The 25,750-nt window shown below is 42.1% G+C and overlaps 5 protein-coding genes and 1 non-coding gene across 33 annotated transcripts in view; 4 read left to right on the top strand and 2 right to left on the bottom strand.

The window, feature by feature from the left end:
• Positions 1 to 422: 422 nt before the first annotated feature.
• On the bottom strand, positions 423 to 7,733 carry mrs2 (magnesium transporter MRS2). 2 transcript variants are annotated; one of them, XM_029839110.1, is made up of 12 exons: positions 6,851 to 7,733; positions 5,873 to 5,954; positions 5,611 to 5,714; positions 5,408 to 5,520; positions 3,076 to 3,237; positions 2,818 to 2,948; positions 2,610 to 2,726; positions 1,892 to 1,961; positions 1,631 to 1,713; positions 1,373 to 1,490; positions 1,160 to 1,273; positions 423 to 1,069 (listed from the first exon to the last, which is right to left on the bottom strand). In XM_029839110.1, the coding sequence occupies exons 3-12, from the start codon at positions 5,645 to 5,647 to the stop codon at positions 1,010 to 1,012; spliced, it is 1,005 nt and encodes a 334-aa protein (XP_029694970.1). In that variant the 5' UTR covers positions 5,648 to 5,714; positions 5,873 to 5,954; positions 6,851 to 7,733; the 3' UTR covers positions 423 to 1,009. The 2 variants fall into 2 exon arrangements, with proteins under 2 accessions (XP_029694970.1, XP_011603807.1); XM_011605505.2 differs by having other exon boundaries at positions 5,611 to 5,647; positions 5,890 to 5,954.
• Positions 2,285 to 2,357, top strand: trnar-ucg (transfer RNA arginine (anticodon UCG)). Its single transcript has one exon. It is a non-coding gene; the product is annotated as a tRNA-Arg (tRNA).
• On the top strand, positions 3,416 to 5,569 carry LOC105416669 (integrin beta-1-like). 2 transcript variants are annotated; one of them, XM_011605504.2, is made up of 7 exons: positions 3,416 to 3,523; positions 3,607 to 3,861; positions 3,944 to 4,154; positions 4,232 to 4,355; positions 4,459 to 4,762; positions 4,831 to 5,109; positions 5,197 to 5,569. In XM_011605504.2, exons 2-7 carry the CDS (start codon positions 3,608 to 3,610, stop codon positions 5,372 to 5,374), a joined length of 1,350 nt encoding a protein of 449 aa, XP_011603806.2. In that variant the 5' UTR covers positions 3,416 to 3,523; position 3,607; the 3' UTR covers positions 5,375 to 5,569. The 2 variants fall into 2 exon arrangements, with proteins under 2 accessions (XP_011603806.2, XP_011603805.2); XM_011605503.2 differs by having other exon boundaries at positions 4,220 to 4,355.
• Positions 7,734 to 7,912: 179 nt separating the features above from the next.
• Positions 7,913 to 12,341, top strand: LOC101063134 (cleft lip and palate transmembrane protein 1-like protein). 2 transcript variants are annotated; one of them, XM_029839109.1, is made up of 17 exons: positions 7,913 to 8,503; positions 8,860 to 8,951; positions 9,031 to 9,208; positions 9,308 to 9,417; positions 9,512 to 9,590; positions 9,677 to 9,794; positions 9,922 to 10,016; positions 10,101 to 10,185; positions 10,264 to 10,364; positions 10,434 to 10,493; positions 10,607 to 10,657; positions 10,926 to 11,008; positions 11,131 to 11,165; positions 11,262 to 11,317; positions 11,417 to 11,461; positions 11,574 to 11,707; positions 11,803 to 12,341. In XM_029839109.1, the coding sequence occupies exons 1-17, from the start codon at positions 8,303 to 8,305 to the stop codon at positions 11,867 to 11,869; spliced, it is 1,590 nt and encodes a 529-aa protein (XP_029694969.1). In that variant the 5' UTR covers positions 7,913 to 8,302; the 3' UTR covers positions 11,870 to 12,341. The 2 variants fall into 2 exon arrangements, with proteins under 2 accessions (XP_029694969.1, XP_011603905.1); XM_011605603.2 differs by having other exon boundaries at positions 9,305 to 9,417.
• A 994-nt stretch (positions 12,342 to 13,335) lies between these two features.
• Positions 13,336 to 14,771, top strand: LOC105416668 (lymphocyte antigen 6D). Its single transcript, XM_011605501.2, has 3 exons — positions 13,336 to 13,464; positions 14,189 to 14,305; positions 14,413 to 14,771. The coding sequence occupies exons 1-3, from the start codon at positions 13,359 to 13,361 to the stop codon at positions 14,616 to 14,618; spliced, it is 429 nt and encodes a 142-aa protein (XP_011603803.2). The 5' UTR covers positions 13,336 to 13,358; the 3' UTR covers positions 14,619 to 14,771.
• LOC101062908 (focal adhesion kinase 1) overlaps positions 14,765 to 25,750 on the bottom strand; it is a 33,853-nt gene continuing 22,867 nt past the window's right edge. For 6 of the 25 annotated variants that reach the window (XM_029838919.1, XM_029838916.1, XM_029838912.1 and 3 more), the window contains 12 exons: positions 24,469 to 25,341; positions 22,035 to 22,112; positions 21,757 to 21,933; positions 21,343 to 21,468; positions 19,955 to 20,017; positions 18,586 to 18,634; positions 18,223 to 18,317; positions 17,957 to 17,965; positions 17,073 to 17,228; positions 16,864 to 16,944; positions 16,688 to 16,773; positions 14,765 to 16,543 (listed from right to left, as the gene is read on the bottom strand). In XM_029838919.1, the coding sequence (XP_029694779.1) occupies positions 16,417 to 16,543; positions 16,688 to 16,773; positions 16,864 to 16,944; positions 17,073 to 17,228; positions 17,957 to 17,965; positions 18,223 to 18,317; positions 18,586 to 18,634; positions 19,955 to 20,017; positions 21,343 to 21,468; positions 21,757 to 21,933; positions 22,035 to 22,112; positions 24,469 to 25,341 (1,920 nt within the window). In that variant the 3' untranslated portion in view covers positions 14,765 to 16,416. Of the gene's footprint in view, positions 16,544 to 16,687; positions 16,774 to 16,863; positions 16,945 to 17,072; positions 17,229 to 17,956; positions 17,966 to 18,222; positions 18,318 to 18,585; positions 18,639 to 19,954; positions 20,018 to 21,342; positions 21,469 to 21,756; positions 21,934 to 22,034; positions 22,113 to 22,743; positions 22,783 to 24,468; positions 25,342 to 25,750 lie in introns of those variants that run through there. The other 19 variants (XM_029838924.1, XM_029838923.1, XM_029838925.1 and 16 more) reach the window with 12 other exon arrangements.

Genomic DNA, 25,750 nt, shown 5'->3' with positions numbered 1-25,750 from the left:
CACACACACACACACCCACACACACACACACACACACCGGTGCTGGATACAGGTCACATGACGTCTTTGTTTACGGGAATTTCTCTTGATATTGTAGATTGTCTGCCGCTTCACACTTCACTACCGTCGAAAAGTGGAGATCGACTCCTCGAATTAAGAATGTCTGGTTCAAAACTGTAAAACTCACTAAACGACTTAATCACATACAGTAAGTGTTGTTCAATTCAATTTCCCTATGGGGATGAATAAAGTAAATCTTCGTCATTATGCAGTTTGTCTCGTTCATTTAGTATAAAGATCAGACGTTCTTGTTGAGTTCCAGTCGATTTGGAGTCCGCGCGAATGTCTCCCTATAGTGTACAAAATGATTCTGGTCATTCAACCTCGCACGTCTTCTCCGAACACAAGGCAAAACACCACGCTTTCAAAAACTTTATCATTTTACTTCCAGTTAAAGGAGATAACTGAGACACAAATGGTGAGGATGCGCGGACATAATACGAAAACATTAAACATTAGAAATATGCCCATTTCTATGACAATAAATAATTATTATTTTTTTTACAATATTCTAGATAAAGCTTTCTAAGGCATAAATTGTTCTATCTAACCCATGGACAACCACAAGATGTTGATACTCTTTTGACTTTCATTATTCCCAACATGTCATCAACATGCTGCATAATATGACACCAAACCCGAATGGATGAGGCATTTTTGGATGCCATCCAGCCATTGTTCCCAGTAATCAAATCAGGATATTAACATCTTGTTATTAAAGGTCCAATCCTGGTACTTAAACATAAAGAAATATACTCACTGGAATTCCCTCAACATGGTAAATTAAATACAAGACCAAGAACACAGAGACATACAATGAGGCACCATTTGGCACCAAAAAAACAAATGGGATGTCTTACAAAAATAATATTTCTGAAGAATTTAGGAGGTCTTCGGTGTTGAAAAAAATATTATAAAGCAACAGTGTCATCAGGGCTGGAGGGTGTCATCATCTGGCGCCTATCTTCACGTCTGATGCTTTCAGATTTCTCTTCCAGACTGTAGGGATCTGTATCACAAACAGCGGCAACGACAATTACACCTTCATTCACCTCTTTGCCTGGTTAAATAAAAGCACATTTGTTGGGGTATTTGTTACCACTGGAGGCATCGAAGGTTCCAGATGTCGCCCCAGAAATGACAGCAGCCGTCTCCATATCATCCCGCTACCCAAGAACATAAAGCCCGTCACCAGCCAGAAAGCCCAAGGATCCTGGTGATAAATGTTAGTGGACATGGTTATGAAGGTTCAGAAGTAGGGAGCAGAAAATTGTTGTACGTTAGAAGCTCTAAATTACAGCTGTTAAATCACCTCTTCAAAAGTGGACGATAAATTCATGCCGAAGGCTACACCAATCAGACCGAACAAGGTCAGGGAAAAGGAGCCCATAGTCAGCTGGAGATTCAGACGCATCATCACATTGCGATGGCTGAGGGGGGAAATTGATAGAAATATATAGATTTGCGCTGGCTAGTTCAAACACATTCTTTACATTTGCAATTTTTTTTTGTCTCAGCCATGTGATTTAGTTTTACAGACAGGTTTAATCAGACCTTCGTGTGTGCTCACCTGTCCAGGTTGATGAAGATGACACTCTCAGAATCATCTATTAGACCTTTCAGCTCTCTGGTCCTGTTCCCCAGCTCCTCGGCCTGTGGTGACGGTCACCAAAGAGTGAAAATAAATAAACACAAACAGATCCAACTCCACAGCAGAAATACACACGTATCAAGTTTGGTCACATCATTTCCCGTCAGCAATGATTCTCTAAACAAATTACATTAAAAAGGATAAGGTCTATACTAATTAGTTAATCAGAGATCACTCTACCTGTAAATAGTAATTATCCAATAGCAGCTCCATCTCCTCAGCATGGTCAATGCCCAAACTGATTTCCTCACTAGAAGCAGACATATATATGTTGATAAAGACATTTAAAAAATGCATTATCAAAAAAGGCGGAGCAGCTAGTTAAATTTATCAGCATCGTTTTACAGTTTGATGTTTATTATAGCTGTGTAGAGTACAAAAACTATCGTAATAATAGTCTTCCTTATATACTGTACATTAAACAGCATAAGGATAGCAACAAATGTCCAGGTTAAAAAGGTTAACAAGTGGAATTTTGGACAGTGCATTTAGATGATGTGATGCACAGACCAAGTTATTCGATCAAAAACCTTTCCCTCGGTAAAAAATAAAAGGAAATTGGCACAGAGCCAAGGCTACGTGGCCTAATGGAGAAGGCGTCTGACTTCGGATCAGAAGATTGAGGGTTCGAGTCCCTTCGTGGTCAACTCTTTTAGGAGCTGGACGTGGCAAACCTGCCAACTGTTGCTGTAACACAGCTTCTATCTTTGCAGTAATGCTTTTAAGATATTTCAACTTTGTGGTTATGATTTTAAAATGAAGCATTGCATCATTACAGATGTTATCATATAAAAAAATTGTGAAATCGCAAGTTTTTAAACTAATTAATCTTGGTGATAATTTATTGCCTTTTACAGCATTTAAGTTAAAGTAGGGTTGAGTGTTGTGGGTGACCTACAAAACTCTGGGGTCTGTCCACTTGGTCAAACAGAATTCTTCAATGAGCTCATCCTCATCCAAAATCTTCAGCAAAGAATCCTTAAAAACCTTAATGTCCGTCTCCAACTCTGATAAGCTGTCAGTTGCACAAGAGGGGAGATGATGTAACTGAAATCCTGGAGTTAAGAGTGTTCATGCGAGCTGGTGTCTCCAAAAATGTGCTTTACCTTTTGCTGTTCTGAAGCAGAACGTGAAGTTTGCTTCTATCAGCAGAGAGAATTTTAGGATCCACCAGAGATTCCAAAATGTCCATTATTACTGGTTCAACGTCATTCAGCCAAGCTTGTAAAGAGTTCACCTATCACATGAAGTCACATTCTTCTTTACCAAAACAGAAGCATGTTATCACGTCTGAGAACAAAGTTCTCTTCAAATCTAGATCAAACGCTTAAATACACATATAGACAGTGTTTCTCTTATCTCGCCTTGTGCTGCAGTATGGCCTCCAGAGCTCTGAATTCAAAGGGCAGAGAGTGTGTCTGTGATGCTAGCTGAGAGGCTAAGTCCAGCACTAGCCAACGCTCCAGGCCAAGACCACGGAAATCCAACACCAGCAGCGACTGGGGGGTCACAATTGCTTTCAAAGTCTGAAACACAACACATTTATGGGATGCATCAATGGCACTTTGAAAACCAACGTTTGTGGGTGCTGAACTACATTTCCATGACTGAAGCGCCAATAGCTGACTAGTATGTAAATATTTGCAGTGAGAGCTGCCAATAGGAAAGCTGCTCTTATGAAATCAATTGTGCTGAAGAACACTTTTGTTTACTTTTTTATAGTGATAAGACAGCAAGCAATATCTAGTCCAACATAGCCTCTGCAGTAGAAACCCCAAAACACAGCTGCAGCAGAGGGCTTCAGTACTTCAGGTGAGGCTCCTGCTCTACTGTATACCTTATTCCCTGTTTCTCCACCCGCAAATGTACTATTCTTTAATGTATTTGTGTTTCAGGATGGCTATAAAGCTGCACTGCCTCAGCCTGCTGCTGCTTCTAACGTGTTCCAGCAGAGCCAAAAGGCCACATTGTCCTAAATCTGCCACCGACTGTAATGAGTGTATCAGGTCTGGCCCAGACTGTGCCTGGTGCACCGCTCCTGACTCTGACATCCGCTGTCAAACATCAAAAGTTTTGAGGAGAGCAGGATGTCCTAAAGATCACATCTACAACCCTCGGGGAGAGGTGCAGGTTGCCAGGAATGACAGCAGGTAACGAACGCTGATTCATGCGGGACGCCTAATGGCCACCCTCAAAGTAGTCATCAGCTCTCTTTCTACTGAACCTTTGCAGCGTGGAGCCAGTGAACGCAGACTCTCTTTTCCTCCAGCCTCAGGAGTTATCTGTACAGTTGAGGCCAGGAGTGAGGCAGTCTTTCTTCATCACTATCACCAGGCCTTCAAACCAGCACATTAGAGACCTGACTATGGATGCTTCTCCTCTGCCTGTGGGAGTCAACATCACCTTCAATAACATCGCAAACAGAAGCCCCACTGTCGTTGAGGTCAGGGAGAATCACACAGACACAGTGCATAATGTATGTGTAAAGACTTGGTGACATTTTTTTAGGTGCTTGTGAAGGCCACAGGGTGTCTCAGGGAGAAAGATAACTCAAACCAGATGCACAACCGGACTGGACCTTGGTCTGTCCAACTAACACCTAGAGGATATTCACTGGGTGTGAAGTTAGAGATAAGTCTGGAGTGTGAGTACAGCTTTAGATCAAGGGTACAGACAATATAGGAAGGCAAATAACAGTATATTTTGTGCTATGGGGCTCCAAAAAATAAAAGAAATGCTTTCCTCAGGTCAGTGTGAGTGCACAAAGACCCGTCAGGAAAGCAGCCTGGACTGCAGTGGCCATGGGGCTCTAGTGTGCGGCAGATGTGAGTGCGATGAGCCGTACGCTGGACAACGGTGCCACAGTAACCTGGACTCATCATCACAAAATGAAGATGCGTGCCGGCCAGGTCCGAACGAGCCTGTTTGCAGCAACAGGGGGAGGTGTGTGGAGGGCTTCTGTGAGTGTGCCCAAAGGGAAAACCCAGATGAAAAATATTCTGGAAGATACTGCGAATGCGCAAACTTTGACTGTCCGTACTGGAACGGCAGGTACGATGTGCAAAGATTGATATGGTTTTTTAATGAGATCTAGCTTAATGAAAAATCTCATCCAAAAGAGTGTGTGGAGGCCGAGGGCAGTGCATGTGTGGCCAGTGCCTGTGTGATGATGGCTGGACAGATGACGACTGCGCCTGCTCCATGGACACAGCTGCATGTATGACAAGCAACGGCATGCTGTGCAATGGGAAGGGCACATGCCAGTGTGGGATATGTAAATGCGAGCCACCATATGCAGGTCCCACCTGTGAGACCTGCCCCTTTTGCCAGGGCCCATGTCTGCGATACAGCGCATGCGCAGAGTGCCAGGCGTTCGGCACAGGAGCAGCTAAGGATAGGTGAGCCTTTCTTAATGTTTGCATAAGATACTTCAATGAGAGGTTTTTAGAATTTAATTTAAGTCCACTATCTTTTTTTCCCCACAGGTGTGAGAGAGAATGTTCCTCTGTCACTGTGACAATGGTGGAAACTAGACACGATCTGGCCGAACAACTGTGTAAAATGAGGAGCCGTGATGACATGTGCTCCTTTTACTTCAGCTATTCCAGAACCGCCTCTGGACCCCAGCTGACTGTGGCGCGGGCTAAAGATTGTCCCAACTAAGGGTGTTTTTGAATTGGATTAACGAGAGCGTACCTGCATTCGTATAATAATGCAGTTGTTTCTCGCGGTGAGACTGGTGCTGTGCTGAAAACGAAGGTCTCGAGCCTGAAGACTTAACTCCTGGCAGAGCTCTGTTTTCCTCTTCTCTGTAAAGAAGATTTAAAAAAACAAAATAAAACCCTTAATATACATAAATATTCTTCTATTTCATAAATGATGTTAAAACAAGAACTTACCAAATGTTGTCACGTTCCCTTCTTGGTCAAACTTCATCTGCGAAGTAAAGCATTGTTACTCTTTTCAAGTTTCTTAATCCAAAACAATATGCATCTATAACCAACAATTATCAATAGAGACAGAAATATACATGTTAAATTTGCAGAAATTCAGATAGATTTTTGGCTGTTACAATAGAGAAGAACCTCATCTCCCTCATACAGCTGTTGCTTAAAACTTAAAATGCTGGAGCTACTATAGCACAGTGGACGTTTCTGGCAAAGATTAGTGTGTTTTACCACAATAAAAGATGGGGGAACACCAGAAAGGGAAGCATCTGTCACCCTGCAGCGGACAGATGATACTGTTCAAATAAAAGACAAAGTTAAGAACAGTAGTTATTCAAATATTCCTGAAAGTCCTAACTAAAGACAATGATCATCAAAATGTCTGAGATGTGTTATTGGTTCAAACATCTGACTGGTTCAAAGACCAGGTGGCCAGAGCTAAAGGTGAAAGAACAGTAGCAACACAGTAAATGACAGCAAACAGTGACTAGGTATGGCGTAACACTGCTGGACTCACTGCCAAAAAAGGGAGACAGGTTGAGACTCAAAAGTGTCCAAAAGAATTCAAAAATGATGTTTCAATCAACTGGAACAATTTTTATTTTAATGGCAAATGCAGATAAATACAATCCAATATATTACAGTGGTGTGCTAATGTTGTCACTTAGTCTAAGCCATGAGTGTTTGGTTAAATCAACTGGAATTTTTCATATGTAAAAATTCATAATGTCTAACAATAAAAGCTGAAGCAATAGACCTGGTTACTGTTAGCAAACAAAGACGGCTGCAGGCACAATGTGGTAACAGATGTTTGGGCTTCTTCGAGGAGGCTTTTATGGCCTGCTTTTATAGTCTACAAAATCACAGAAGGCACAAACTCAGGAGGATGCCAGTCCGGCGACTCCTCCTGCACACACTGCATTAAATTGTGGGTCTAGGCTTAGCAATTGTTTATGAAAACCAGGCTTTCTAGTGATTTTGGTCCATCTTCCTCATCTGTTTTAACAACAGGGGACACCAACTGTGGGTACACCATCCAAGGTGCGTGCAGCTTCTTGATGACATAAACAGTAAATGGATCTATTAGGAGAATGGTTACATTTTTGCCATTCAATAGAAAACTGCATGCATATAAAACTTCTGAATGCTTTTTTAAAGATGTCAAAAAAGTGTGTCCCATTGTTATTCTTACCGGGCACCATTGCACGTCCTTGCAGCAGCGTCTCATTCCTTCGTACTGCAGGGTCACAGCTTCCGATTTGATATTGTGGCACAGTTGGACTAGAAAATACCTTTGAACCAGCAGAACTAAAACTCTTGCTGTACAGTCCAAGCTTTCTTTGTACGCTGTACTTAAGTGGGTATAATGTTGTATGAGCAGAACAAATCAAGTTGGTTGTAGTTCCATTTATCCGTAAGCAGATCGGACTAACTGAACTGAAAAGGCGCATGAAATAAAGGTTCCTGCAGCTTAGCTGATGCATCCTTGTGCATCTCTCAATACCGCCTAACAACACACCCTTCACACAGATTGTCATGGTGGAATCACCAGGCAAGAATGCTGCAGGAATTCAAAATAGCCCCCCAAAAAGCGAAAACTGGTGCTACAGAACGAGATGGGAAGATCGAGTTCCAGAGAAGACATGAGTACAAATACTGGAAGAGTAACATTTAGTCTTTCTGTCTTCACAACATAGTGCCCTGAAGTTATTTCCTAAAGACAAAAGCTCAGAGCCACAAGGATAATAGAAATAAGATGTCATTGGTTTTAAGGTAAGATTATATATTGAAGAACATGACAGAAAAGACGGTGACCTCTTCTCTTAGCTTGACTGCTAACTTTCATAAGTTTTCCTTGGGTTATGCTGCTACGTTTGTTATGCTAGGTATGCGGGGACACGTTGCGCTCATAAAGGCGATACTTCAAATGTGATCGATGACAGTTGACAAAAATACTGGGAACAGATGTCAGTTACCCACTGAGGCCTTCAATGAAATACATAAATAAATCAAGATCCGTTTCAGTCTAAAAACCGGTGACTGTATTCACTCGTGTTAGCAAGAGACTAGGAAGAGACTGCTGCGGTTACCCACAATGCACCGCAGTAGCAAGGACCGACCTCCAAAGATCGTCAAAAGCAAAGTAAATCACTCTGAATGCTAATGTTTTTCTCTGTCGTTATTATTTTGCTCGAATAACAGCCGAAGTGATGTTTTTATCTTGAAGGACAGGTAACCCCGAAATAAATATTGTATTTATTTATTTTGATTGCAACTCAACTAACGCACTTTTATTATATTAAATGCCCCATTTATTTTCAACGTAAACGCCCGGTGCTTGCCTTAGAATAGATTATAGTCTTTTAAACGTTTCTGCTTGCTCAAAAAATTCTGTCGTGTCTAATCACGGTTATTATTTGAGTATATATATTTTGTAATAGACCCAGTACCACAAGGACAAAGAAAAACCGAATGTTATTTGTAGCTGTGAACTTCCGGACAACCAGCATCTCACCGCTGGATGCGGATAACCGGAAGGATGCTGTGACGCGCGAGGGACTGGGGTTGATGCGGCAACCAGTTCCGCCCGCAGCGCTCTTGACATAAACATTCTTTAATCAGAGATATTATTTTATTCGCTATCATGTTTCCGTCCTGTTATTCCAAACCCGCCGACGGCAGCAATAAAAGGATCTCGGTCGCAAAGATGCTGCTGGGGGTGTTTGTGGTTTACATGCTCCATTCAGTGTGGATGCTGCACGGCTTCTTCAGCACGAAGAGCTGTGATAAAGGCCGAGGAGAACAGTGCATCACTTCCTACCTGGGCGCAAAACCCAGAATACAGGTTGGTTAAAACCTGCTTTATTTTTGATCTTTGGCATCTAGACTGAATTGCTGTAAATTCACGTAATTACAGACGAGAGACTTCAAAGTGTTAATATAGGCTGCACATTAATTGTTTTGATCTTTTTGTGTCTACAATAATCCAGACATACACTATGTTTGCTTTCTATTAAATCCAAACAGATCTATATTTGGCAGCAATGATTAAACACAGTCACAGATGCAATTGGAATGTTGGAATGTCTTCTAAAATAAAAATAAATCTAAGTGTTTTCTTTGCAATGGTTAAGGATCAGATAGTTTTGGAGTTTTCTTTTCTTCCTCAACTGACCATCAACTGACCATCTTTTTATCCAGCTAAGTGTTTTTACCTGCTTGGTGCCGGACAACAGTCACATGGACCTTATTGTTAGAGAAGATCCATTTAACCCTCATGCCACCTTTGAGAGGTGGGTTTAACACGGAGCTGCTCATTTTAGGTCAAAGAAAACCTCCTTGTTCCTCACTGTAGACCCTCCCCTCCTGTAGGCACCTGAACATCTCATTGCCGCAGGAGACGAGGAACAACGGCACCCTTTACGCAGTGGTTTATGTCCACAAAGCTGGCGTCTCACCTCTGGAGGACAGCAGAGAGGTCCACTATGCAGCTCCGCTCACCACTTCCATTGTCCCCATGCAGGATGAGGAGCAGAAAGACACGCAGAAGGTTAAATACAGTGCATATCTGCAATTTTTCCCCTTCTTCTTTACCACCTTTATTGTAGATTCTAGATGATAAACTTGCAGCTTGCCGTTCCCCCAGAAGCTACTTCCTGTTTCTCATTGGAGACCTCACCTGTCAATCACCATAATGTCAGAGGACTTCACCTTCAACAAGCTGGGGCTCCCTAGTGATGTAAGGCGGTACATTAAGGTGTAAGTCTCTTTTTAGGTGGAGATGAAAACACTTCAAACATGATTTAAAAACAAAACAGAAACATTTAATCTGGAAAAACACCTCCTCCTTTAGTTCCCAGGACAGCAGACAGATGATCTACCTCCCTCTGCTGCTGGTCAATGAGCTCAACGTCAGGGTCAGAGACCTCATGGTGGGTTGTTATTCCACTCATTTTAAATATTCTCTGTCGGTTTTTCAGTGAAGTGAGCTCATGTTGTATCACTTACACATTCGAAGGAGATCAACAGCAGCACAGCTGAGCTGCCCTTGACCGTGTCCTACGAGGGAATCTCTTTAAGGACCTTCAGGTTCTGGGTGCATCTGCATGATGTGGTGTACTCCCTGCGACAGTTTGGTGAGATCTTTGTGATTCTCTTGGCATCTGAGGTCATTCTTCATGATTTGATAGGAAGGGGATGTTTTCCTTGCACAATTTTTTTTTAAAAGTCTTTAAATCAACGGAATCATTTGTATTTATCAAGGTTTCACAGATGAATTCATAGACGAGATCAAAGAAACCTTGTCCAGTTCCAACCTCTACGTGTTAGGAATGGCTGCACTCGTCACAACTGTGCAAGTAAGATCAGGCCTTGTAAAATTAGATATCAAGCTGCACGAGTGTCCGTGCACATTCGATATAAAGTAACGTGTTTTTCTTCAGCTTGCCTGTGAGTTATTGGCCCTTAAAAATGACATCATTGCATGGAGAAAGAAGAAGAGCATGGTGGGAAACTCCAGGACATCTGGTGAAAATATAAATACATTAACATGTAGTAAATAAAGTGTTCCAGAATTTTTCTAACTATTCTGTCTCTGTTTTGTAGTTCTGTGGCGTTGTCTCTGTTCTTTGCTGATTTTTCTCCACCTGCTTGAAGAGACCAGTCTGCTGGTGCTTCTTCCTGTTGGACTGGGAGCCTGCGTGGAGGTATTTCAAATATTTTAGTCTCCTTCAAAAGAATCAGATAGAGGCAGACTAAATTGCTCTTATCTGTAGGTGTGGAAAGTATTTAAGTTGTTTTGCATCGAGCTGCAGCGGAACGCCTCTAGACTCCACGTGAGTATGGCCTTATTTAACCATCCACAGGCAGAGAGTTACTGGGATTGTGTGGAGAAAAAACATGATCTGAAACAGGAAATCATCATATTCTCCACTGTCTGACTTTGTAGGCAATTAAAATGGATGAAGAAGAAAGAAAAACGATGGAATATGATGCACAGGTATCACTGTTTGAGCCTTATTAGATGTTGTTTTTAGAATTATAGCTGAGCTTGTATAACAAGATATCATAAATAAGCAAACTGACAACACAGTTACTATGAAATTATGCATAAAGTCATGATATAATAAATTAGAAGACTTTGAAGAGCATGTATGTCATATTTTATGTTTGCTGCTCTAAACTATGTGTGTCCTTCGGGAAAATCCAAATTTACGCCTCCGTTTATAAACCACCCTCTGAGATATTGTGTGTTCTTCTCTATCCAGGCATCCAGATATTTGTCCTACTTAGTTTATCCTCTGTGCATCAGTGGTGCCATTTTCTCAATGTTCTATTTGAGGCAACAAAGGTGAGAGAATCTGTTGACGCTTGCAGATCTGAGACCTCTCAAGGTTTGATGCCATTGATTATGTCTGTCCAGGCGGAAACTGACCACTGTAAAGCAGCCAAATGTTTTTTTTCCCTTCACAGTTATTACTACTGGTTGATCAACAGCCTTGTGACTGGTGAGTTCACGTGCATGCGCACTTCTCAAACATCTTCACTGTGTTTGTGATATGCGTCCTGACTGACCTCTACTTTGACCTCTGGCCTCCTCTCAGGAGTTTATGCTCTTGGCTTCCTGTCAATGGCGCCTCAGCTCTTTCTCAATTACAAGGTCGGTTCTGCGTCACGTGTGAATATTTCAGACACTGTAAATCAGCCTATGAATGAACGTGTGACGCTTCTCTGTGATCCTCCAACCTGTATGGATCAGCTGAAGTCGGTGAGCCACCTGTCGAGGGCGGTGTTGGTGTACCGGGTGAGTGTAAACACATTCCTGCATGTTGTCTTAAAAGAAGGCTGAATTAGGGCTGCTCCAAATATTTGTTTTTGCCTTCCTGCTTTTCACCTCTTCTCCAACTTCCCACCAGGGGGCGAACACGCTGATCACAGATGTGTGCTCCTGCGCCTCCTTTTTCTCCCCTTCCCTTTCCATCTCCTCGCCTCATCACCTCTCCTGCTTCAGAGACGAGCTCCTCCTCTTCTTGTACCTCTACCAGCGACGGTGGGACACCACACACACATTAATGACCACAAACTCGCTCGCTCGCTCACTCATAAACTCTCTCACCCTCGCCTGCTGCTTCCTCTCATCACCAGGTGTTACTCCCCCAAGAACAGACGAAGAGAGTCTGGGTCACAAGGCAAGAAAGTCAAGACTCACTGAATGGAAGAAAAAAAAGAAATCTCTGAACAATGAACACCCAGAAGCTCTCTTTGAAACACACGTCCATCCTGAAGTGTCGGATTGGTTGGATCAGACAAGACGTCATCAGCACTGTTTCTGTCTTCGCCACAGTCAAAAGCAGCATCTTTCTATTTTAATGTATGATGTGATCAAGTCAACTCTGTTCATGCACAAATCCTCCCTGTCAGGTTAGGTTACGTTGTATGTTGTGTGCAGCTGTGATGAAAAGAAAATGAATGAAAAGTAAATTAAAAAAACAACAGAGAAATCGAAAAGATGTGGAAGGTTATGCTGCAAATGCAGGTGCATGGCAGTGTGTGTGTGTGTGTGTGTTTGTGTGTGTGTGCGCGCGCTAGGGGAAAATGTATTGTGCAGCTTCATAAGCTTCTAAAATTTTGTCCAATATTTGGTGGAATCAATTCTTAAAATTAAAACACAAGTACCACTGTGACATTTGTAGCAGACTCTGGTTTTTGGTGTTAAACCTCCAACACACAAAATGTTCACCTTTAACCACATCGTTTTAGAGCTTCAATGTTTTTCACACCTCTGATTCCTAAAATGGAGCGAAGTTTGATACAGATCAAATAAGTATCGCCTCTGTGAGCCCGTAACAACACCTGCCATCAACAAAACCGACAACACACCGGTTGCCATAGCAACTGCACAGCTAGCTGTGCATGTTTGTGTGTGTGTTTGGGAATGCTTTTCATGTCTTTACATGGGTTCAGCTCCAGGTTTTATAATTAGGCATCAATCATTGATAATATTATATCAATAATAGATAATAGTTATATGAATGTTCTATAAAAGAGTGTGCTGTGTTGCTGTAGGTGTGTGATGGGTGTGTACTGACACATTCCTGTGTTGACACCGGACAAATATAATGATGTCATAGGTGAAGCCTGGAAATGGCGCCCGAAATATCTGCAACACAAAAATGAAATGCAGATCATTTTTCCTTTTCATCCAGTTTTGCAATAAAGATTTTTTGAAGACATTGATTAAATGATTAAAAACTTACAGAAAGCACACACACACACACACACACACACACACACACACACACACACACACACACACACACACACACACACACGCACACAATTTTCACTCTTGATTTGGAAACTGAGAATTTTAGTGAGTCTTTCCTGTAGATTTCTTCAAGTCTCCTGATTTCCTGGACCATCCAGGTGTGTAATACAACAATAAAAATAATGTTTTTGTATTTAATTACTCGCATTACCGTGGGTTTATATTCCCGGCTGTTTCATGGGTAGCGACAGCAGGTCTGTGGCAGATGATAAACAGTATCATTGAAACCAGAACCAAGAATGTCACACATGCACACAAGAAGGATGCTTTCTGTGCTGTGCAGTGGGTGGATGATGTGGGTGGGACTGCTGTGATCAGGTGCATCTGTGAGGCATATAGTCCAAAAGACACACACACACAAACATGTACACACATGCACGTGAACTCCCAGGAGAGACAGCCACAGCAGGTTCAGGTCAACTCACAGATAAAGGATATGCTGCTCAGCCTGCTGCTCCTCTTCGTCCTCGCCTCTCCAGGTATGTCCAGCCGAAGTGTCGGGGGCTTTAATCCAGCCTTCAATCTCATTTGCAAATTATTATGTGTGTATCAGAGTTGTGGTCAATATTAACGCTCCTTTTAATGACTACATACCAGTATCTGACTTATAAAACAATCCCTATTTATCCACTTGTTCACTTATGAACAAATCTACCCTCCTACAAAGGTTATGGAAGGTGATGGTTCCTTCAAGGGATTCTGGTCGGCAGCGTAGAATTAATCTGCTTTTACAGTAATGCTTTATGTAAAACAGAAGAGCAATAAATCTGAAGTGGGAGGATGACTATTATTACAAAAGGCTTATAATAATCAAAGCAGCAAGCCTGACGAGTTTTGACAATGGCTCCTCTGGGAGCAGCTGACCTGTTGTTTAAGGTTTCGATGCATCTTTAGAGTTTGTAGTAAACACAGCAGACCTGTAATTGGCCTCCTCCTATAGAGAGTGAACAAGCGTTGAGTAAAGCTAAATAAATTCTAATTAGGGCTGGCAGCAGACAGCCAGGAGCCCGTCTTTATTTAGAGGATTATCCTGTTAGAAAGATAAAAAAACATATTGGTTCATTTATGAGAGTTGCATCATGGACAGAAGCTAAAACAAGTCAATGAACAATCATCTCCAAGTCACGAGTCCAAGTCTGTGTCTGATCATTTCTCTTTTCTGTCCTTTTATCTTTTTTTTAATTTATTTATGGGCTTCTGAAGCGCTGTCACTGAAATGCTATGTGTGCAGCTCATCCACCACCAATGAAGAATGCAACAACAACACTCAGGAATGTCAAGCACCTGTTGACATGTGCATGACCGTCGTCGACACTCTAGGTGACTCCAGCGACTCAAGAATGCACGGATGATTTAAGTGGTCCAAACGGTAATGAAACCCTAAATCCCAAATTTCCTGGTGGTTTTTTTTTTTTGCTTGTGTCCAGGCTCTGCCAAGTCCATAGTGAAGCAATGCGCCAGCCAAGACACCTGCAACAGCGCCTCCTCGTCCGTGGACGCCAACGGAGACGGCAACACCATCAACTGCTGCAACACTCACGATCTGTGCAATTTCAGCGGAGCAAAGTCCGTTCACGTGCGCACGTCCGTGCTGCTGTCGGCCGCGGGGGCGTTACTCCTGCTGTCGCACTGAAGGTGGTCGCCGTCGACACGTTGTCGGGATGTGTGACTAATTTATGAAATAAGGTTTTGAACATGTGTTTGTTTATCTATACATGCAGGAATGGCCTATAAAATCCTACCTACTTATAAGAGGTTGGCACATTAAAACCAGGAAAACCCATTTTCCATTTTGACATTTATTTCCTTTTGTTTCTATTTGACAAGATGGCCAATTTCGCCAAGAAGACAAAATAAAAACCAGTGTTTACTAGTACGAGATCTGTACATTCACCAGTGATACACACCAGTATAGCTTACAATATACCAACATGAGCAGATTTACACTACAACAAAGAAATAAAATAGTTGTTTTGCTTTCCCCCCCAAATTCCCAGTAAACCCAGTGGTTTGATAGTGTAACTGCTGGCTAAACATGGAAAACAAATCTGGAGGGTAAAATTTTTTTGGTGCTGTGCAAATAGGCTTGTTTCCATCCCAGTATATGATTTGATACCAGTACAGTCACCAGTAGGTTTCAGATAACTGAGTGTCAGTATATATTAAAAAAAAAATGTGTGAGACAAATATTCCCATCATGGGACACTTGACAGGAAGTGGAGCTCATTTCATGGTGACACCAGCGAGTGAGGGGACAGTTTAAAATGTGACACTGCTCCTATATCAGAAATGTGTGACAGTAATGGAGAAAGCAGATGCTGTTCTCACAAAATGGGCTAAATCAAGTTCAGTGATCACACTGAAACAAAATGTGAACCCTTCATCTACGATAAAAAATAGTATCCAGTCACCCAGACTGAATCTTCAGGAACATTGTTTTCATTTTTACATCACAGTCAATGCTGGGATTGAATCTCAGTGTAGAGGAAGAAGACTGTGAGCGCTGAGAAACGGCGTGTCAAGAACATGGAGCCAGCCAATAAAAAGGACAACAGAGGGAAAGTCTGGAGTTTCCTCTTTGCTGAGTCAGATTCTTCACATTTGCTCAGAGAAGAGCTGAGGAAGACTTCAGGGAGGAGTGGGACAGTGAGCCAAAAACAAGTAGAAACAAGAAAGTGTAGGATAGTGTCAGGCAGCAGATTGATGCTAGCATGTCTGAACTCTTCCGGTCTCCGTTTGCTGCTTCCTCTGAGATTTTTGAGTCTATAAATAAAGAGTTGGGGAGATGGAGGGAAGACGAGAGAAAAGGGAGGAGCCACTCCAGGAAGAGTCGCTCCAACCAGACCACCTTCCACAAGGCAGTGTAGCTGAACAGAAAACACCAGGTTTGATCTGCTCGTGTGCGGTGATGCGGAGGTATCGGAGCTGACGGGAAGGTTTCACATCGAAGGGTCATAACACGATAGACAAATGTACCAATGTGGCTCCGCGCTGATGTCCAGTTTCATGCAGTTTCAATTTGCAGATCAAAACATAGTCCAATCAAGTTGTGATGGCTTTGCTCAGGGGCCTCCTGAAATCTTTTTCAGGTGCAGAATCTGAGTTAGCCATCATTCCTTCACTTCCCTGGGTTTGATTCCAGTCCATGGAGAGTGAAGCTGCCAGATCCCTGATTCAGGTAGCATTTTTGTTTCTGTTCTTGTAGCAAGAAAGTCACAGTGAGGGAGAGTTAAATCCCAGAAAAACGCACAGATGTGGTTTACACAGGATTTAACGTCAAGTGATTCTTCACAGACTCTTGCCAAGGGTATCAGAGCCATTTTCTCCACTAATACAAAATCTTTCAGCTCCAACAACCCATCTTTGCTCTGGGAGTCTTTACGTTTAACAGGAACCACCAAGGCCTGAGGGTCAGCTCAGCTGAGGCAGGGCTAATGTGGGCGGGAGTGCGCCATCATCTTTAGCCGTGATTGGTCGATGACATCAAGGAGGTTCTTGGCATCGACGGCGAGAGCGTGAGCTGCGGTCAGCATCTGCTTCTTGTAGTCCTGTTGGAGACTGCGGCAAAGCAAACGCACAGATTTTTTCATCACACAGAATTTTCCCAACACATGACAAAATTAGCTACTTTATCGTGGAAAATTACACTGAAGAACTTGATAAGTTGCGAAAATAAAGACGCCATCGTATAATTCGACCCACCTGGTCATCACATATTGCTGGGCTAACTTCATTTTCCCAATCAGCTCTGCCAAATCAGAGTTTAGGAGTTTCTGTGCCATCTCGATCTGTCGAAGTAAACACAGACACGCAAACCACCACTTTAGCACAACTGTCAACGCTTAGGGTGACGTTAATCACAGAGTGAGAGTTATTACCTCTCTGTGGGTGCTAGCTGGAAGCTGTGGTAATGTTTCATCTACGGTGGCTAATAAAGTCCGAAGCGCCAGGCCGACATCCTAAAACAAACAAGAAAATGTATTTAAAATTGTATGAAATGATATTTACAAACCATTTACACACCTAAAAGATTTGAATTTCAATTCAAACATTACTTCCTGGGTAATGCCAGACAAACGTGAGGTACCTTGACCATGGGAACATATTCCTCTGGAGGAGCTGGCTGAATCTTGCTCGACATCTCGATCACGGCTTTGACCAAGCCGGTCACGTTCTCGTACACCTTGTCATTGGAGCGGTCCAGGTTGGCAGTAGGAGGCGGGCTTATCTCTTGAGGCTGAAGCTAAACAGTGAGAAACGCTGAGTAAGTGAATGAAAGAACACCCGCAGGCCTGTGCAGAGAGCACAGAGTGACAATAACGAACAAAAGACAGGACGACGATGATGACTAAGATTTCAGTATCTCAATAATCAATAATTGATCAAGACAGAATGCTTAACTGAAATCTGTGGAAAAACTTTATAAGAACAAGGGTATAGATTAAAGAGAGAGTGACAGATTGAGAGGGAGAGCGAAAGAATGTTGCAATATATAGTTAATGAGGGGTGCCTAAAAGGGGTGCGTGTAGTTCTCCGGATGGCCACTGGGAGGCAGTGACACAACCCATTAACTGAATAAAACTAAACCGAATAAACCAATAAAAATAATCATACAAGTGAAGAACCAGGTCATATTACAGCAGAGCAGGACCACAGCCTCTCATAGTATACGAATTAACATTCATAATTTGCTGATCACTTTCAGAAAAGACTAAAATTAGAGAACGTTACTCAAACCTTACAGTATACACAGAAAGACAAACAATGATTCTGCTATACGATGAAGGAAGATAAACAAGGAGAAATCAGACAGAAATCTGGAGTAAAATGATCCAGAAGGACATAAAATGATCTGCGGTTGTTTTGCTTTGTTGGCTTGAAAGAAATGATGAAAGAGAAAGAAGCAAATGAAAATAGGAGCGATCAACTAGCACACAAGACGTAAACACACACAGACGTGGTGCTGCTTACCCGCCAGGGCTAGGGGTCAACAGTAAGGCAGGGTGCAGGAGGAAGAGGAGGAGGAGGAGAGGAGGGAGGGAGGGAGGGCAGTAACCAAAGGAAAAGAAGAAAATATTAATGTTCAAAACATTGAACATGCAACCTATATTTGGCGAATGCATCCTTAGCAGGTCTTATATGTATCTGAATGCTATTTATGTCTCACTGTCTGTGATAGTGTTGTGCTTTCTTTGGTTATTAGATCACTTTTTGCTATTAACTCTGTCTGGGCTTACCTTTACTCCATCATTATAACTGTCTCCAGTATTCTGACAGGCCAGATTGCTTTGCGCGCTGGGTCGAGGGGGTTTCTTTGGAGGAGCCACATGTTCTGCAAGATACAAATGGGGGAAAAAATGAATAAAATGAAATTAAGCATACATTTACCTTAGATTCAACAGAAGCTAATGCTTAAGACAGCTGTGAAGCTGTATTAAATTCAGTCGGACATATTCACAATGACAGATTTGATGTTTGTTAAAAAAACACCTGGACACTTTAATATATTGTTCACAGAGATGGTAGGTACTGCAGTTTGCTATTGCAGAGAATAAAACATCAGCAGTTGTAGGACTGTAATTGCAGACTGTGTCTATTACCTGGTTTACCAACGGGCTGGTATATGTGCTGGTTTCCTGTCTGTACAAACAACATAAAGAGAAAAAACTGGGTTAGCACCTCAAGAGCAGTACACATAATTAGAAGCTGCCCAAGCAATATATATAAATGTATAAAAAGAGTTCTTAAGCAAAGGAAACCGCCAAGTTATTTCTAGTGTTACACGACAGCAGCTCAGTTTTCTTCACAAGGTTTGCAGTCATTTCCTGTCGTCAAGCTCCTTCTGCTCTCACACATCAGGTTGGAATCGGCTCTTATCTTATCACAGATGACCACTCAGTAAATTGGAAGACCTTAAGTGAGGAAACATGCTTTGATTTTTCTTTCCTCAAAATTGGGCTGAGTTTTATCATTTTCTTGAGGACTTCTTCCCTCCTTCCTGAATTAGAGCCAGGCCAGTTGCATTTTTCTGAACCCACATATAGACATACTACATACACTCCCCCATGACATACACAAGAACCGCTTGACCAGCATCATTTATGTTACCATAAATATGGATTTAAAGTGTTTTTTTGAGACATATTTATAGTTATGCACATGAAATGGTGTCAGGAGTCTCTAGAGATGGGAGGTGCGAGAGTTGAGAGTTGTGGTGTGACAACCACTGACCCCCAGAAATACTCAAATACAATGTTACACAAACACGAGCGCACGCATGAGACTTTCCCACCACAGGCTGCAGCCATGAAACTGGGAGGAGCAAGAGGAGAAAGAAATGATACAGACAGATATCTGGCAACTGCTGCAGATATATGATGGCATATTTAAAAATAAAAAAGACTACAACTACAACTCATTTTGTGAAAGAAACTGGAAATTCTTTTATTTTCCAACAGCTGAGACACAAACTGATGTTGCCTTCATGATGCATAGATGTATTTAACCTCTCTGGAGGATCTTAAAACCACTCCGCAGGTACTATAATTACAGCTGACCATGACAGACTTAAACTTTTGACTGCAGCTCCAATATTCCAGAGGAAATTCAACCTATTTTCCCAGGAATGGTGCTTTGGTGATGTATAATTACACCCAGTGATGCTGTGGGAATCCACTGACCTCCTCATAGCTGACCCCACCCCCCAACAGGTCACTTCCTGTCCTTGAATCAATCTCCTCGGCACTAATGAAAATAAACTCTCCATAGCAGCAAAGGGACAGAAATGTGGAGTCGTATCAGGACTTTATCAAGTATTCTTATCAGTTTGAAAAACAATTGAGAAAAATAACTATAAAATAATGTGGGAGTGAAACGCTAATGATTCTGGCGGTCAGCATTTGGCTCAGTCAAGAACAGCTTGGACAATCTCTCCTGGGCTTCAGTGTAAAAGCAAACAAAGCAACTTACTGGGGGTTGTAGTACTCCGTCTTCTCTGTCCAGACTCCCTCTAGAACCTCGAGATTCTGGTTTCTAAACACAATTTGAAAATATTATATCATACATCACCAATTAAATACCCAATTTGCTGTTAAAATGGTGCAAAGGTTAAAAAAAAGCCTCAGGTCATTTAGTAAAGAATGACCACTGGATCAGAGTCCAGTACTACCAGTCACAGATTAATTAATGAAGATAGTAATCGAAAATCCCCACAATCACTTCAAAACTCTTCAAAAGACAGACTATTTCCTTTCACGCATCCTTTCCTACCAGTTTCCCGAGGCAGGACTTGAAAACCATCATTGTGTGGAGCTCATCAGTTGTCTGAGGAATCCCTGTGATGCCTCTGATTCTGCTCTCCTGTTCTGTCTGCTTGTATGACTCTCTGTCTATTCTCTCCTTGCCTGTGCCAGATGTTTAACAAAGCCAAGAATTCAGATGCAACGCTTGCTTCCTCCCTCCTGCCCCCTTATATTTCCCTCATTCATGGAGACGGGGCAGGATAAGAGGAGGTGGAAGAGGGAGGGAGCAGTTTTCAACAAACCCAGAGTGAGGAGAACATGGACTTTCTTTACCAAAACCTTTCTCCTTTTTCATTCCTGCTCTCTTTACCCCTCCCTGACGTGAGACTATTATAAAATCCAGCCAGGCAGCAAGCACGCAAACACACCACACGCACGCACACAGTAGTCCCGTGCGCTGTCAGTGGTTGTGGCTCGGAGTGTTGACTCTGTTGTCAGAGTTTCGCAGCCCATCATTAGTCTGGAATTCACACAGGCCACACCTGCCTACAAACTCAAAAACGCGCATCTATATGTGCACATGTGTATATGGACACCAATCAGGACAAAGGCACAGACAAAGTAAAATGTAAGAGTAAGAACCAAAAACAACTCTTACAAACAGCGTTGACATAAGGATCCATCCATCTTTCAGGCAAAAGGGTCCCTGAAAACTGCATTCCTCTCAGAAGTGGGGACATAATATAAAAAATAAACAATTTCCCCCCACGTGTTCAGGTTTTCAGTCTCTTACACTCCAAATCTCTAATGTTTAAATACATTTTAACCAGCTAAGCCTGGTTAGTTGCTGATATTAATCAATTGTGATGGATTGTCAATAAAAACAATACCCAGCATACATCACGACATACTAATACACACCAAAAAAGCAACCATGACACACCATGCACCAAAGTACACACAAAGTTTCCTTTGTTGCAAATCTACTTTATAGAAATACAGTAAATACAAACACAATGGACACAATGGCAAACAGATCTCACTTAATTTGACTGCTTTGATGTTAGTATTGTTCCTGACTGTAATTTTTTTTTTTTTTTCCAATGTGTGTGTTACCAGCAGCCTTTCTTCCTGTTCCAACCACCTCTGGTCCTCCTCCATCTGCTGCTGTTGCATCATCAGCTGTTCTTCCATGAACAGGCACTGCTGACCTACACACTGCTGCATGTCTACTGCCCTGTCCTACACACAGATACACACAAACATGCAACAAAAGACAGGAACAGTAACACACATGCACACATAAATAAAAAGAAACAAATGAGAGACTGAACTGAAAGGATGGACACAAACATACACACACTAAAATAATGGCTCTTGATGTGCACCATTTAAATATTTTGAAGATAAAATTGTGGGCGGGTCCTTTTTACCCCTTTTTCTCAGACAGTCTTCACACCACTCAAACCCAATGATGTCATAGAGGGTAATATATGTAAAAAAAAAAAAAAAAGAAAAAAAGCCTCCTACCTCTATTCCTGGGCCCCACAGTGCCATTTCATGAGGAAGGTGCTGTGCATGCGAGTGTGCATGGACATGGTGGCGGGGGTGTGTGTGAGCATGGTGTGTGTCCACCATCGTTGGCTGTGGAGGGTACAGGGCGCTGGGCACTGAGGGGAGAGTGTGAGGCCCGGGGTATCCTGCCATCTGAGCCAAAAGAGCAGAAGAGAGGAACACACACTTATCAGTCGCTATTTCATGACTGACTGCTTCATGCTTGTATGTCTGACAGAAATTTTTCTCTATACCTGATAGTGTCCAGGATGTTGGGAGCTGGGGTAAAAACCTTCACTGGAACGAGGACTTGGATACCCTGGCCTACTGGGCTAAAGAGTGAAGGAAGGGGAAAGAGAGAAAGAGAGAAAGAGAGAGAGTAAGACAGACAGAGAGAAAAACAATTATCACACTTATAAGTCTTTGTCCTCATACTGAAGAACAAGATATGGGTCATTCACACATTCAGCACACAAACCTCCAGATGCTGTTTGTGTGGCCAGGTTAGCTGTCAATCAAAACAAGGAACACCCACTGGGCTGCAAGTCCACCAAACCGTTAGTTGAACGTTTGCATTAATACTCGTGAGATATTATGATGTCATTCTGTTAATGTTAAAGTCATGAGCTGTCATGGGTTGCAGTTGGGTGCAGGTGTGTTATGGTTGCTTGTGTTCAACAAAGACATTTCTTTTACGCTTTTATGAAAATTAGGGGGGAAATATTTTCCGACCAGTATAAAAATCAATACAAAATATGAATCATCCACACACTGAAGCAACAGTAGCTTAAAGAAGTCTTTGGTGAAGCCATAGTTTTGTTTCTTTTCTTGATTTCAGGTGATTTGTTGGGATGAAACTACTGAAAGATGAACGTTTTCCCCTCTTTGGCAGAGTTTTTTCCTTCATGATGAAATCTTCTGACACAGAGTTCATTTTTAGCATTACAGAGTTGTAACCTCTACCTTCCACAGCCTCTCACAGTAGCTTTCTCTGGACCACATCTTCGGTGGCAATGCAGACACAAAGACACACAAGGTGGGAAAAATAAAGAAAAGAAGAGCAGTAGGGAGACAGAGAAAGAAAAAGTAAAGCAAACAAACAAAACCCAGCAGACACGACAAAATACTGGCACAAAGTGAAGCTAAAGGTCTGAGATTCAAATAAATAAATAATATCATGGACACACACGCAGGGTCAAGTGATTAAGGTCCACTAATGTCAGCTAAAGTTAAGTCTTCAAAAGCTAGGTGTTCATAAACACACTCAAAGCATAAATTCCAATACAATGACAACAGACTAGTTCAGGAATTTGTTTTTGGTGTTAAAACCTTGTTAGATTACATGCAGTGATGAAGGTCAGTGATCCGACCTCGTGCTCAGCTGTGTCAGACCTCTGCCTGCTTGTATTTGTCTATCTAACTGGAAGACTGCAGATATAGATATAACAAATATAAACTCAGTGAAAACCCCAAGAGAATAAACTCTGAAAATGTTAAAATAAAATGGGTGAAAAGTGCTCATCACTGCCTTTGAAATTGATGAAAATCAATGTAAAGGTATTTGCACAATTTGTACAATGTGGGCTGATTTTTCAGATTTAATTAGCAGAATTGTATTGGAATGATATAAGGTTTAAGAGGACTGATCATTTTTAGGTCACTACTGAGTAATCATGAAGATGACGGTATAAAAATACTGTCTTTTCCCACAAAGTCTACTGTACTTTCCACATTATTGGCTGGTATAACTATTGCCAGGAAAAGCAAGGCTATATGTTACCAACAATTCAGGAACATCGAACAGGACTATTTCAGACCGTAATCCGGTTATATAAACATGAATTCCTTCGAGATAGTCGCCTATCAAAATCAAGCCCCACGTGTTCCAGAAGACAGCAGCACCCAACAGAGAGATCAAGGTGACCCAGCGGCTGTCCTGCATAAACAAGCTTATGTGCAGACACATATTTTAGTTTAGCTCACCCTTCACATATTAATAGCCACCATCCTTCACTTGGCATATTCTCAAATGCTTCATAGAATGTAGACAAACAGCACCATGTTTAATTTGTTATGAAGCAAAGACACTGTTAAGTCCTTCTACTAGAAATAAAGCAATTGAAAGCTTGTGGCTGTTTGTTTTGGGGTTTTTAGTACATTAAGTGTACTGTCAGATGGTTAGTGGAATGGAGGTTTATGACAGGCATGCCAAGAGGACCATAAATAGGATGCAATAATCCGAGGTCAAATCAACACAATGCCTGATCTGCGGTCGGTCATGACAGAGGACGGCAGGTCCAACACAAATAAAACAGGCCACCAACCAAACCATAAATGGGCTCATTCACTCTGCGTTGACTGGCGATTACAACCGCGGTACTAAAAACACTAGTTAAAATGGATTTAAAGACTGGATTAGTATTATACACGATTGAAAACATGATCACAAAATGTTGCAACATTATATCATCTTTGAAAGAGCAAATTCCCAAATTAATTTTGCAGCAGACAATTGTCCCCCCCCCCCCCCGTAATAGCCTTGTGATTTGTTGCATCTCTATTGTGGAATGATGATGGAATATCATTAAGTTTAAAAATGAGATTTTATTCAATTATATTCAGCGTAAAATTGATATCAATGTTACAACTTTTTGATTTAAAAAAAGGTTTTAAATTTAAAGCACCTGCCTTTAAAGATTTAGTCATGGGTCCTTCAAAGCAGGGAAGATGATGTGGGTGGGGGGTTATGGTGAGGCTTTGCAATGAACTGTGTGCACTGTTGGTGTAAGACAGAGTACAGGTAGAGGGGGCTGCTAATAATCTCTCTGGGGGTGGTAGACAGGAAGCTGAGGAGGGACCAAGCCTGTCACAAGACAGCATGGCAGGACGCCTGTTCTGCGGGTCAGAGTCAGACTGTAATGGGGTAGTGGGATTAGTCTGAAAGCCAGTGTGACATCTGGGCAACAGCAGCGTTTGAACACCAGAATTTGACTTGTGCTGGACATCTTGGAAGGTTTGAGGACAACCATTTGACATGCTCCAGTGCAGAGAGTTAGGGTTAGGACTAGGCTGGGAATAGAGCGTGAAGCGACAAGAACGGGAGCGAGAGCTGTTTGACTTTGGATGGGATGGACACGGGGGGTGGTTGTTAGTGAGGGCATTTGTCTTGTTAAAGCAGCTGCTATTGGACTGGCTGTCTGAACTGGCGTAAAGTGGAGAAGAGAGGCTAGCAGGGAGCACTTTAGTCAGGCTGGGGTGAGCTTTAGATTCAAACTTCAAACTGGTGTTGTACTGGGAGGAAGAGTGGCTGTTGTTAGATGTGGTTTCAAAGGGAGGTGACCGAGGCTTAAGATCAGGGCAAGAAAAAGACTGATGAGGGAGCGATGATAAGCACAGTGAAGGAGAGGGCTTGTGAGAGAAGGTACAGTCAGATGAAGAATGAGAGTTTCCAAGGCATAGAGAAAACTGTGAAGTAAACTGCTGGTTTGGATGGCAGAGGTGGTGAGGAGAAGGAGCAAACAGACAATCCAGACTGGGCTGCAAGGAGGGACGGCGGCAGGGCTGCAAACAGAAGAACAAAGAGGTAGTAGGAGGAGGGAGAAATGGAAATAAAGAAGGTAGCATGAAGGACAAACACACAGTTGACAAGTGAGTGAGACGGGGATGGTATAAAGCAGATTGGAGTCGACAGGGCTGAAACAAAAGCCATAATGTGACTGATCAAAGTGTCTACAGATGATGAATTGGATGTCAAAATGATCAATTAGACCATGTTGATAATAAATGCTCAATGTTAATCAAATTCAACTGGATGGTTGGATCTTACTGACACACTTGGATAACAACTCTACAGCTGTATGGGGGACAGATTTATTGAACAATCTAAGATGTGGCCGCCATGCAAAGGTGGGGAGTAGATTAGAGATAAGGAATATAATCCCTTTAACCAATTTAAAGATTTTATCTGGAA

The sequence above is a fragment of the Takifugu rubripes genome, chromosome 7 (assembly GCF_901000725.2).
Source record: "Takifugu rubripes chromosome 7, fTakRub1.2, whole genome shotgun sequence".
In the NCBI taxonomy this organism is placed as follows: domain Eukaryota; kingdom Metazoa; phylum Chordata; class Actinopteri; order Tetraodontiformes; family Tetraodontidae; genus Takifugu; species Takifugu rubripes.
Note: the sequence above shows the minus strand (reverse complement) of the source record. Positions and strands in the feature narration are given on the sequence as shown.